General features: G+C 58.9%; 1 protein-coding gene across 6 annotated transcripts in view; it reads right to left on the bottom strand.

Moving 5' to 3' along the window:
* Positions 1-10,761, bottom strand: part of CCDC33 (coiled-coil domain containing 33) — an 88,713-nt gene extending 77,952 nt beyond the window's left edge. For 4 of the 6 annotated variants that reach the window (XM_025472197.3, XM_025472196.3, XM_025472199.3 and 1 more), the window contains exons 1-2: positions 10,322-10,761; positions 5,301-5,464 (exon numbers count right to left, since the gene is read on the bottom strand). In XM_025472197.3, the coding sequence (XP_025327982.3) occupies positions 5,301-5,464; positions 10,322-10,342 (185 nt within the window). In that variant the 5' untranslated portion in view covers positions 10,343-10,761. The remainder of the gene's footprint in view (positions 1-5,300; positions 5,465-10,321) is intronic. The other 2 variants (XR_004810890.2, XM_025472198.3) reach the window with 2 other exon arrangements.
* Between the last annotated feature and the right edge of the window lie 2,283 nt (positions 10,762-13,044).

The following is a 13,044-nucleotide window of genomic DNA, read 5'->3' as shown; positions in this document are numbered from 1 at the left end:
AGGGATTGACATCATTTGGAGCAGGTGCAGATAGGTCAGGCCACGCCATAGGCTGGGGGCCCTGCAGGGGAGATAAGACCTGAGACTCTCAGGCCTCCCTGGGCCTTCTCCCCAACACTGTGCCTTTTTCTACAAGCATCCTACTGGGAGGGAAGCAACTCTACCAGAGTGAGCTGCTAGTGGCCAAATGGGAGACACTTATCTTCATCTGCTCCACTTTCACTGGCCGGCCATGTGACCTCAGACAAGGCCCTTCATGTCCCTGGGTCTTGACCTCTTTGGCCATCACATGGGGCTTATGCAACCTGTCTGCCGGGGCGGCTGTATAAAAGCCAGAGTGCAAGGAGAACCGAGCTCTCTGAGAGCTCAGCATGGGCCACCGTCAGCAAATGGGGGCTGCTTTATTCCTGGTGCTGTCCCATGATCACTGTCACTGCGTATTATTATTTTTGCTGAGCCCGACCCTCTGGCTGCTGAGGCAAGCTCCCGGGTCACCTGTGAGTCATGCCAGGCCTCCACCCACCCCTGCTGGAATCCCTGTCCTCTGGGGCCTTTGGCCAAGGCCCACAGCTGGATGGGTGAAGGTGTGGGCAATCCAGATCCCAGGACGGGTCTTCAGACTGGTCACTAGATCTTCTCTGAAGTCTGGGTTAGGACCCTGATGCTAACACTCCCCTTCTTTTTTTTTTTTTTTTTTTTAAGATTTTATTTATTTATTCATGAGACACAGAGATAGAGAGAGAGAGAGGCAGAGACACAAGCAGAGGGAGAAGCAGGCTCCATGCAGGGAGCCCCACACGGGACTTGATCCCGGGTCTCCAGGATCAGGCCCTGGGCTGAAGGCGGTGCTAAACCGCTGAGCCACCCGGGCTGCCCCAACACTCCCCTTCTGAGAGGGGTGACCAACTGCATGAAGATCAAGTCAGGGAGTGAGCTTGAAAAAGCTTTTAGGTTCTGGAGTCCCAGATCCTGGCTTGGGTACTCACTAGTTCAGTGATATTGGACAAGTCATGGAAACACACTGAGCCCTTAGTAATCTCATCTGTAAAATGGAGACAATATTTTACCTAGCTCAAAGGCCTAAATGATGATTAAATTATGAAAAACACCACACACACAAACACATATACACATACGTGTGTGTGCATGCACTCCTAGCATATTTGCCAGGTACGCGGTAGGCACTCCGTAAATGTACCCTCTCTTACCAGGACCTTATGCAATTGTCCTACTTTCAATACTTTCTTCAATTAGTCATCAGGGTCAGAGCTGGGTGTGTGGCCAGGGTAGGGGCTCCATGTGTGATTAGGACTCAGTCTGTGACCAGAGTCATGTTTCAGTGTATGACCAAGGTCAGTCTCCATTAGGGGCCAGGGTCAGGGCTCTCTGATCCAAGAAAACCAAAGATCCTTGGAGTATGACTAACTGGCCCTGACCTGTGCTCTGCCCCTGCCACTGTGGCAGCATGGGCCAAGCCTTCCCCCAGGCTCACAGAGGAAGCAGCACTTCCCTGTTCCTTAGCTGTGGGCAGCAGGCAGTCAGAGACGCAGCTGCCAAATGGGCAGCCGGCCACCAGTCCTTTGGCCAAGGGTCAGAACCCTACAGGATGTCTCCTGACTGGCCCCTTCCCCGCAGCCAGCCTGCTGGGAACCCCCCCCCGCCCCCAGTCAGGCCACTGCCTTCCGGGTCCCCGCTGTGCTCTGATTGGCAGGTCTCTCTGTGCCAGGCTGGGAGGCAGGTGCTGGGCACCGCTGGGGCCCAGATCAGTCAGAGGAGACCCGGGACCTGGGCAGCAGTCCAGCAGACCCGGGTGTGGAGTCCGTCCTGCGTGTGCAGCTGGGGCACTCGTGGTCTTTAAAGAACAGAGGCCAGAGCACAAAGCAGCTCGGCAAGCCTGGGGCAGCACAGAGACATGCGGACCCCGGGAAGGGAGGCTCAGAGGGGGCCATGGCCTGGCCTCAGGTCACACTGGGGGTCAGGTGCGTGGGCCAGATTCTGGCTTTTCCTGGCTCCATTCTAGCTTCTCTCCACTGCCCCATGGCTTGCTTCTGGTAGATCTCACGTGCCCGGTGTGGCACTAAGGATCTCCCTCACTCCGGGGCAGGCTTAGGACTGTCAGCGTCTCCCTGGGCCTCCACCATCTCTACAGCCCTCCCATGCAGGTTCCCAGGTGAGGTGCTGGGGCATTGAGGGGAGAAGTAACTTCCCCGAAGTCCCAGAGCGAGCTAGAAACGGGGCCAGAGTCATTCAACAATGATCTACTGACAGTGTCCTAGCTCCAGGTACTTTGTTAAACAGTGGGGGGTAGACTGGAGAGCAAAACAGACCTGGTGGTCGCTGGTGGAACTAGAGGGGCTCCCTAGGGGTGGGCACTGAGGAGGAATATGCCCGTCATCCCATCAAAGCACATCAACCATGTGGAGCTGCAGCTGTGACCTGCAGAGGTGTGTGGTCCCAGGGAAGCAGGGGGTGCGGTAGCCTTTGGCCCGGTCTAGGAGGTCAGGGAGGGCTTCCTTGAGGAGGCGACTAAGCTGGGATCCAAGGAGGGGAGGGGAAGGGAGGGTGTTCTGGAAGAGGGAGCGTGAAAGACCTAGGATGGGAGGGAACAGGGTCTGCTAGGGAACAGATGCACCCTGTATGGCTGGAGCCAAGAAAGGGAGGTGGGGGGGTCTTGTTCCTGGGGAGCTTGGGGGGTTGGGTGCGGCAAGGACCCAACCACGCGGGGAGCCCGGAATCCTCTTTACTCTGGGAGCAGTGAAAACCCTTGGGGTTTGACGAGGGACAAGATCAGATGTGCTAAGAAGAAAACAGCGGTAGCCTAAGATCAGGGAGCCTGGCGTGGAGAAGCAGCCAGTTTCAGAGGTAGGAGCCACAGTGACAAGAAGGGGACGGGGTGGCGGTGGGGGTGGAAGAATGTGATCCTCCACACCAGGATGAGGATGAGATCTCCTCGCACACAGTACAGAGGAAGAGGGGTGACTAGGGAGGAGGCCAGCATCACTAGGGGGGCACAGGGTGGGGGCACACAGCGTCAGGCCCAGCCCTGGCTTCCGAGAAGCTACTTCAGGGGAGTAGTGGGGTCGGATGGGAAGCTCAGATGGAAAGAGGCGGGACCACAAGATGAGCCTCGTGGGCTTCTTGGTCTGGACAGTCCCAACCAGAGGGGCGCCCTATCATTAGCCGGGGGGAGGCTGCACAGGAGTGAGCTGACCCAGCCTCCCCGCAGCGCCCCCAGCTAGGGGGTCCACACTCTTGGGCTGAATGAGCTCATGGCTCCGGGGTACTCTCAGGCCTAGCTTTTAGCTCCTGCTCCTCTGCAGCCCCCAGAGGTCGCGGGGGGTGGGGGGTGTGCGGGGTGGGATGCAGCAGACCCCGGCGGGGACCTCAGCCAGGACACCAAGCTGAGGGAACCAATCACACGGACGACGGAAAAAATGAGAAAATGTGTTTCGAAAGAACATGAAAGATTATTCATGGGCACTGAGGAGACACCGGGTACACTGGAAGCCCCACCTCGCATCAGGAAGGGCAGGGACACTGCGGCACTGATGCTCCCACCTGCGCGCGGCTTTGTCACTCTGCGCTCCGGGCCCTGGGGCTTCTGGGGGTCTGGGTCCTCGCTCTGGGGTGCCCCCCGCCCCGGGGCTGGCTGAGAAAGCCCCTTCCACGGTCCCTGACAGCTGGGCCTCCCGTCTCAGAAGCCCTCCCTTCTGCTGTCATTTGCATCTCATTAGCACCCGGGCTGGTGGCGCGCGCCTGGGGCCTCGAACCCGAGGCTGCCCCTGCCCCTGCCCCTGCCCCTGCTCCTACCCCTGCCCCTGCTCCTACCCCTGCCCCTGCCGGGCCGAGCTGGGCGCCGCCGAGCGCGCCCCGCCCCGCCCCCGCCCCTGCCGCGCGTTGCCATGGTAACCGGTGCCGGCGCCGGGTCGCGGCCGCGGAGGAGCCGCTGGCGCCCGCTCCCGCTCCCGCTCCCCGCTCCCCGCTCCCCGCGCCCGGGCGGCTTGGTGATAGGCAGGGCCTGCATCTCCCGGGATGATCGGCGATAATTGGTTTATGGAAATAGCTGAGGGGAGAAGGCAGCTCCCTGCCAAGCCCGCGCTCTGCCACCTGTCCCTCCTCGCCCAGGAGGGGGGTGGGGAGGGGAGCGCCCAGGAGCTGGGGGATGGGGCCTTTGAGCCGGGCAAGTGTTCCACCTGTTGGTCCCCAGCGCACCCTCCATCCCCCTTCCCACTGTGTGGGGGTGCAGGGCTTGTCTCAGTGGCTCCTCTGCCCCAGGTGGGTGCTCAGGCCGGTGCTGGGCGCATGGGGAGGGGGGAACGTCGGAGCGAGGATCTGTGCTCTGGAACCCCAGTCTGGGGGACACAAGAGCAGCACCTGTTTATGTAAAGTGCGTCTGCTCAGAGGTGTCACTGCTGTGCTGGACCCCAGAGCGGGGAGAGCTCAACTCTGGTGACTGCCTGGAAGAGGAGGCGTCAGGGGTAAGGCTTTGAAGGTGGGATTTCAGCAGGTGTTGGGAGAGGGCTGCGGCAGGCACTGAATGAGGCCGGGTGTCCTAGAGGAGGTTTTGGGGAGGCCCTGGTGGCTCCCACTGTTTACACAGGGGCTCAGGGGCGACAAGCTTGTGGGAGGGTTACTGCACAGCACCTTGTAATCAAGACCGAACGCACGTCCAACGTCCATGCCGAAGGTTGGCTGGATGGACACTCTTGCTCCTTGATGCCTTTCTGGGAGGAGTGAGGCCTCACTCAGGCACTAGGCTGTGAGAAGTGTGCCCTGACTGCAGCTGGCTGGCGGGGGTGTGGGGTGCGTTAAAGAAACTAGGGAATCCCCCGTGATAGCAATGACCTGAGAAGTAGTGGGGGCTGAGGAGCAGGATGGTCGCGAGCACCTACCCTGGAATGGGGCATCGTCGGATCGGGCACCCCGAGGCCCAGAGAGGCAGGCTCAGGTCTTCTTCCTTTGACCACCACCCTGCTCTGAGCCCAGCCCAGGCCTCCCTGCAGGGGAGGGGCCGACCTCCCTGAGGTCAAACTGTGGCCAAGCCGGCCCAGCTGGCTTCGGGATCAAGGAGTGGCTCTTCCTTCCTTCCTCAGCCCTGTGCACGGCTTCCTACCCAGCAGGGAAGATGTCAGGCCTCACATGGACGGAGCCTGCAGCCCCTGTGTGATTCACACTTGGCTTCCCCCCTGGGTATCACAGTGCCGCCCCCGACCTTTGGCTGCTCACGGGCAAATGTCCGTACACTGGTTTCTGCTCCCAGCCCAATGCCAGCCCAGACCTCTGCTCCCAGCACTACTTACACGACCACGTAGGGCCACGGCTCAGAGCCATCCTTGCAGGTGGGTAGGTGGGTGGCCCCGTGGAGAGTAACCATGATGGTCTCCTTATTAGAGGGGGACAGGTGGCTGGTGATGGGTTCCATGCTCTGGAGGGTGTTCAGGGGCTCCTCTGGGCTCTCGGCGACCTGCGGAGAGAGCCAGGGCTGAGTGCCCTCCTCTGGGTGGTTGCCTGTCCTTCCAGCCTCCCTATTAACTCCAGCCCTTTACGGCTCCCCTCCAAGCGCCTTTCCCTGAGTCGTCCCTCCACCCAGTTTGGAACTACAGGGCATTTGCCTTTGGCCCCATTTTCTCCCCACCTCTGGCCCACATCCCACGCACGTCCGCCCCAGCCCTGCGTCACTTCCTGCAGAGAGAGACGGGCCTCATCCCTCAAGTCGTCTCACCACGGGGCCTCTGCTTTTGCAGGTGCTTGCATCTGATTCCTAAGTCCTGCCTGCTTTTGAGGTGCTAGCAGCAGGCCTTCCTCAGTCCACCTGTAACCTTAGGCCCTTCCCATGCACGGCCCTTTACAAAGTTTATCCACATCCACGGAGTCACCTGATGCATTAGCAAAAAGAGATGAATGTGTCCCCTCTATCTTCCACCCAGAGAACCCTGCAGACCGGGAAGGCGGAGAGGTGCCTGCCGGCGCACGGGGCCTCTGGGCTGGTGGCCCCAAGCAGACTCACGTGAGAAGGAGTTCAAGAGCCCAACAGTCCACAGCTTGGGGATTCAGGGCCCCAAGCACCCTGAATCCCCAAGCTGTGGACTGTTGGAGAGGAGACAGGAGCAGCCGCCGGTGCAGTCAGAGAAGGCAGCTGGGAAGAGGAGGCCTTACAGGGCTGGGAGGACACATATGGCTGGGAGGACTGGGGAGCTGGAGCAGGGTGCAGGGCGGGGAGGGAGCTCCCACAGCTCAGGGCAGGCTCGCGTTGATTCCGGAGGCACGAGGACTCGCGGAGGGCAGCAGAACCAGCAGTTTGGGAGTAAACACTGTGGGCTGGGGACAGCTGTGGACCTGCACTGCTGTGGCTCGGGCCGCTCTTCCTCTGCACTGGCTGCTGGACTCTCACTCCCAGTGCCAGGGCTGGACGTGGGTGACCCACATCCACCCGTGCTAGGCCTCACCTGGCAGAGGCTGCCCCCGTCCTCATCCCTCTGCTGATCGATCAGCACTAGCTGATGCCCCAGGAGAGAAGCCAGGGACCTCCTCAGCTTGGAGATGGGCCCCTGAAGGGGGTGTGAGGGTTGCCCTTTTATCTAGAAAGTTCGGCCTGTCAGAACCTGCATTCCAAGGCAGGCCCTGGTAGGGGGAGTCCTCAAAGTAGGACGCATCCATGGAGATCAAGAACAATGTCCTGGGTATGCCCGCGTGGCTCAGCGGTTGAGCGTCTGCCTTTGGCTCAGGTCCCGACCCCGGGGTCCCAGGATTGAGTCCCGACATCAGGACACACCGGGACTGTGTCTCTGCCTCTCTCTGTGTGTCTCTCATGAATAAATAAAATCTTTAAAAACCAAACAAAACAATGTCCTGTGACATAGAGGGGAGATGGAGGCCAGGAGAAGAGTAAGGACCCAGTTCTGGGGGTGGGGTGGGCGTCGGTGGATCCCCTGGCCCAGTCCTGATGCGCCCTGGGCGGAGGGAGAGCTCTGGGCCAGTCAGGCTCCGGGAGGCCGCTTCCCCAGCGGGATGCTCCTCCAGCCCTGCTTCAAACCGGGTCTGGGGGTCTGGACTCGGAGCCCTTCTCACCGTTACCACCAAGCACTCAGGTGCGGGACACTGGATTTCCGCGCTCCTGACTGCTTTCTCACTTCCTCTCCGACCCTGCCTCCGCCCGGCCCGTCTCCCGGAGCAGCCCCGTGATCCTTCACAGTCGGACCACATCTCTCCTCTGCTGCAAGCACCAGCTCCGGTCCATCCAGAGCTTCGCAGTGGCCTGTGAGGACCTGTAAGTCCCGCGAAGGCCTGTAAGGACCTCTGGCCCAGGAAGCCGCCCTCACCTCATCCCTGGGCCCCCTGCCCCTGGCTCCAGGGGTTTCTTGCACACCCCAAGCTGGCTCCTGCCTCAAAGCCTTTTCCAGGCCGTTCCCTCCTCCCCTGCGCGTCCATTCCTGTGGCTTACTCTCTCATTTCCTACAGGTCTCACCTTATCAGAAAGGCCATCTTGGTACAAGCTGTGGTCCTTGCCTAACAAGATGACTAATTAGGAGGTGAGAAGCCCACCTCCCAGGCCCAGAAGTGCCACCCTACAGGGGCCCCTTCCCTCTGACTGAGGAGTGCCCCTTGACTAGGGCCCAGGGGGGCCTGTCACCATCTGCAGAGGTGTTGAGAGTTACTCCTCCCCGCTCCCTGTTCCCTGAGCCAGGCCAGGGTGGGAGGAACAGAGGGAGGTCAGTGCTCAGAGAAAAACCCTACGGGGTGGGGGGTGGGGGTAAGCAGGCACAGGGCCACCCCTTCCCACTCATAGATCAGAGACGCTCCCTTCCTATATTCCCCCCCTCACTGTGTGCTCCCCCATAACCCACTCCCCTCTCCAGCACGCTTAGTCTTCTGGTTCAGCTGTGTGGGAGCAAGACCAGCGGCCCAGGGTGTTGAGAGAGGTAGGTTTCAGGCCAGCTCTGCCCTGACTTCCTGTGAGGTCCTCACTTTCCCTCCTGGTCAGTGGGGATGTCTGGGATGGTTGTAATTCAGTCTTCCCTGTAACCGGCCTATGGTTCCTGCGGTGAGGCCAGGAGAGATGACTAATGTCTCTCCGATGGCCCGATTCCCAGGAGCAGCCTAAGAGGGTGGCCCCATCCCCCTTGTTGCTGTGTGGTACGGGGCCTGTCCCCAGCTCCCTGGGGCCCCAGAAGTGAGGGCCCAGCAGCACGGCAGCTGCCCAAGGGCTCTCACTGACTCTGGTAGCCCCGGAGCCCAATCAGTGATTTTGCAGACCGGGCCCATGAATTGCGGCCCCCTCTCTGTCCCCTACTTGCTCTGGGACAGCCTTCTGGGAAATCAAGCTTCCGGGGCGGGTGGGGGGGGAATTGATGGAAACTGCTGGGGCTTCACTTCTGGGCAGGCGGCCAGCTGCCAGGCTGGCACCTCCTGGTGAGGCCTGCAGGCATGTGCCCGCTGGGCTGGCTGGGCCCAGAGCCAGGGAGGCCAGGACCTAAGTGTGAGGCCTGGAGTGGGGGCCGTGAGCCAACCTCCCTGCCTCCCCTTCCTCCGTCTGGATAAGGATCTGCAGGCTTCCCTCCGAGAGGCGCCTGCATCAGGACAAATGCTCCCTCCCACCCCTGCTTCAGTTTTGCAGCTGTGTCATAAGGTTTTGGGTTAAAAAATGATCCTGCGTGTTCCTTCTAGTTTCAGCATCTAAACTTCCTTGGGGATTGTGATGGCCACAACCTAGGTGGGGAAACGGGCTCAGGGAGGCAAAAGCACTTGCATCTGGGCGCTCGGCTCAGCTCGCAGACGTCCCTGCTCTGCTCTCTGGATGTGCTGAGCTTTCTATGGGCCACAACGTATATGCCCTTGGGCTCCTGATCCGGGGAGCCCGTGCTTGTTAGTGGGAGCAGTAGGAGTTGTGCTATTCAGGGAGAAGAGGCTTTTCCGAAGATGACACAAAAGTCACAACTCATAAAGGGAAGGACTGACGCTTTGATTCCACTAAATATCCATGCCAACTTCTGTGATAACCACCAATTCACCACGATACGAAGGAAAGACAAACAGGAGAAAATATTTGCAATATGTATAAAAGAATGAATTTCCTTACTACACAGAGAGCACTGACGTCTAAGATCTATGGAAGATTCACGCAAGAAGAAATGTGACTGTGCGCTACCGTGTACGTGATATGCACGTCCTTACAGGGCATTGTACTCAGTCATTGAAAATGTTCCACTAAGTTATGGATTAAATGAAACAAATCTGTGTCCTTCTCAGGGCTCCCATGCATGCTCCTCAGATCCCCAAATCCAGCTCAGGTGGGCAGGTGGGAATGAGCGTCAGGACCAGCTGGCCACTTAGCGCCCCTGACATTTAGAAAGGAGCTGAAAGGGGGAGGGTGGAGTCAAGGGGAGGAGGCAGCTGTAGGGAGAGAACGCCAGGAACCACAGACACCAAAGTCAAGGGTAATAAAGTAGAAACCACAGTGGGGCACGTAGATTATTTGGTTTGAGTCTAACTGCAAAGAGGCTATTCCAAGTTAGCAAGTACCTGGTGCCTTTGGTCTCAGCTCACTCTGCCCTCCCTGTTGGTACTTGGCACAGTCAAGGGCCTTGGCTCTGCCTTGACAGTCAGCAGAGGGTAAGGAGAAGCCTCATACTAAACTGTTTGCATTTTTAAAAAAGATTTATTCATTTTTTAAAACTGTTTGCATTTCACGGCACTGGGATCTTCGTTCCCTCCTGGCAGGGTCTCGCTGCTCTGTTCCTGCTATTTATTAAGCACCTACTATGTGTCAGGGCTGTGCTGAGTGTTGGGGATGCAGCAGTGATCAAAACTGACCAGAATCCCTTCTTTCTAGGAGTTGAGCATCTGTGGCCTGGGGCAAGGGTCTGAGCCAGGGCTGGAGGGGCATAAGATAGTGGAGCTTTGGGCAGCAGCCTGGGAATCTCCTCGATCTTGGAGGGTGATGGGGAGCCATCTCAGTGGGGTCTGGGAGCCTCCGTGACAATGGGGCAAAAACTCCTTTCCAGGCTGTTGGTAGGGGAAGGTACCAGTTCAAGCTACATTTTTCCCTGGGTCATGGGGATACCAGGCAGAGACAACGAGGTAAGGGTGGCGGGGGCTGACAACACCTGCAAGCATGCCGAATTTCAGATCCCATGTGGCCCAGGAGTCTAGCATGCCTAACTTGGAAGCATCGCAGAGACCTCCTTGCTCTCCATTTCGCAGCTGAGAACACTGAGACCCAGAGAAGGGAAGCTTTGGTCGTGATTTAGAAGCAAATACAACAAGGGACTTTGAAGGAGAAATGAACTCATGCAAGCGCAGGACCCATGCCCTCAGGCCTCACCTTTTTCTTTTTCCGTCCCATCTCTTCAGGGGCAGGAGTGTTTGACCTTGTTTACAGATCTTGGGGACCAGTACCTGATATCCGTGGGCAATCAGGCATCAGTCCTGTCCAGGCAGCTGGCCTGAGCACCTTGGAGCCTTTGGGCTTGGTGTACCGTAAGGAGCGTCAGTGTTGTCTCAGGGGTGCCATACACGGGCTCTGGGACCTGGACAGGGTAACAGGCAGGGGGACCCGCGGGGCCGGGGAGGAGGGCAGCCTGGAGCTTTCTCAGTAGCGAGACATTCTTTAAGTGCAGTTGGCTTCAGGCCTCTGGGCCATGACCAGCTCCATAGGGTCAGCGGCTGAACCAATTGGCTCTCGGTACCCCCAGGAAGGTAAAGACAGGGGTTTGCCTCTCTCCAGGCCTGGAAAAGCTATGAGCTCTTCCCCCCGGCAGGATCACCTGGGCAACGCTGTGTGACATCACAGGGCAGAGCACAAGTCCCCCAGGTAGAGTCCAGGTGGAGTGGGGTGGGGGCTCAGAAGCCCTTCTCCATGTTTTGGGAGCTGGGTTTTGCCTGCATTGTGGCCCTCACTCCTCACCCTCCCTGCTCTTTGTACCCCGAACTGCACGTCCACCAGGATTCACCAGTGGCCCAGCCCGGTGGTGGAGGCTGAGACCCTGCTCGCAGGAAGTTACAACTTGGCTAACAGCTATTTCGGTTAAGGAATCTGCAGCCGTCCTGCCTCTTTGGGTGCCCGTAGTCTCTCATTTGTTGAATAATCATAAACACAACGTTGGAGAAAATGGTTTCATTTGGAGGCTGAGTGGGAAGGTGGCAGAGAGAACGGGGATCAAGGAGGTATGTTATCGTAACGCCGCTTACATCGGCCAGTTAATGGGTGTTCATCATATCATCAAAAATAAATTATAAATAACTAAAGAGAGCCAACAATGTTCTGGGGGATGGACCCAGTATTATGACTAGTCCAATTCTGAGCTCCGTAAGGAATTATTACAAAGATAACCGTTCTTTTTACGTAGCACTTACTATGTGCCAGGCACGGTTCCAAGTGCTTTTCTGTGCAGGGAGAGGCCAGAATGAGGGGTGGCTGGCCCCTGGCCTGGGGTGAGGTCGGCTCCACGGAGATGCTAGGCAGCATGGCCAGGAATCCTGGGCTAGGAAACGTGAGATCTGGGGTACTAGGTGGGGTTGACAGGCATCTGGAAGACTCCTGTGGCCTGCCTCGTTCTCTGGCCAGCGGTTTTAGACTCCATACTGTTGTTTTTTTTTTTTTTTTTAAGATTTTATTTATTTATTCATGAGAGATCCAGAGAGAGAGGCAGAGACACAGGCAGGGAGAGAAGCAGGCTCCATGCAGGGAGCCCGATGTGGGACTCGATCTGCCATGATCCCAGGTCTCCAGGATCATGCCCTGGGCTGAAGGCAGAGGCTCAACCACTGAGCTCCCCCAGGCGTCCCCATACTAAGTGTTCTTTGCATTGTCCTGGGCCTGGGGACCAAAAGCAGGCCCACTCTGGCAGCAAGAGGTAGGAGCTATGGCTTTGTGGAGGACTGCTCCTTCCCCCAGCAGCCCTAGTCTAGAGAAAGGCAAGGAGGATGTGGCCCTCCCCAGTTTCAAGACAGAAAAACTAGGCCTCACCTCCCATTGGAACTGGAAAGACCAGCCAAGCTCATCCAGATGGCGGAGGCTGAAAGCAGGGAGTCGCACTCCCAGTTTTCTCCCTCCCAGGCCTGCCTCCTGGGCTGATAATGTCACCACCAGACCGCCGCACGCGTGGACAGGGTCTCGGTGATGGCTCCCCAGCCACCCTAGGGTGCCAGCTCCTTCCTGTTAGTTCCCAAGGCTGCAGCAGGGCTGGGGGAGGCCCGCAGGGTACTTCGGGAGCAAAGCTGAAAGAGGCGCTGTCTCGGGGCTGTGAGGGTGCTCCGACCACCACTGTCTGCAAATCCTGCACCCTAGCCCCGTCCCTGCCTCACTGTGGCCCCTAGACCTGCCCTGCCTGGACTCGGGGTGCTCACCCAGAGAGAATTTTGTGCCCGGGGAGCCCCAGCCTGCTGGCCTTCCTGCCTGGGAAGAAGATAATGCAATTGGACTCCGGTTCCAGGCCGTCTGGCTCCAGCGTGCTCGCGAGCCTGTGCACTCAGCAGCCACCAGAAGGGCCTTCCTACCACCCCCCTGGAGGGCTGCCTGTGCCCTGGGCCAAGGACCCCTGGGACACTCGCTCCTGTGCCACACGAACCCTCCCCTGGAACTGCTCCTCCCTGGCGGTGAGAAGGCCATCAGCCCAGGCCCCGGACTGCCTGTGGCTTCCCTACTTAACGCAGCCATGAGCCCCACCTCTCTCCCTGCCTCCCCAGCTTGTCCTCTGGCCTCATGGCCCTTCCCCGCAGCGGAGCTCTGGTTCCCCCAGCCAAGGGAAATGAGCCGCACCCCAATGCCCGGGGGCTGGCGCCAGGCTCTGAGGACTCGGAGAGATTCCAGCTTGAGGGGAAGCAGGTAATGAGTGATCTCACAGCTGATAGGTAGCCCTCCCCGCCGCCCCCCCTACTTGGAGCGGCCTGGTGGCCCCCGCCAAGTAGCCCCACACAGGGGTTAAAGGGCCATTTAGGGAGCCCACAGCTACGGAGGGCGAGCCGCTGGGCTGCATCTGAGGCTGGCCCTTGGGGAGGGAGGGGTCCTGCCCTCCCGCCTCGGCTCTGCTCTGGGCTTGCTGGGCA

Source organism: Canis lupus, chromosome 30 (assembly GCF_003254725.2).
Source record: "Canis lupus dingo isolate Sandy chromosome 30, ASM325472v2, whole genome shotgun sequence".
In the NCBI taxonomy this organism is placed as follows: Eukaryota; Metazoa; Chordata; class Mammalia; order Carnivora; family Canidae; genus Canis; species Canis lupus.
The sequence above is the reverse complement of the archived record's forward strand: the minus strand, read 5'-3'. Positions and strand labels throughout refer to the sequence as shown.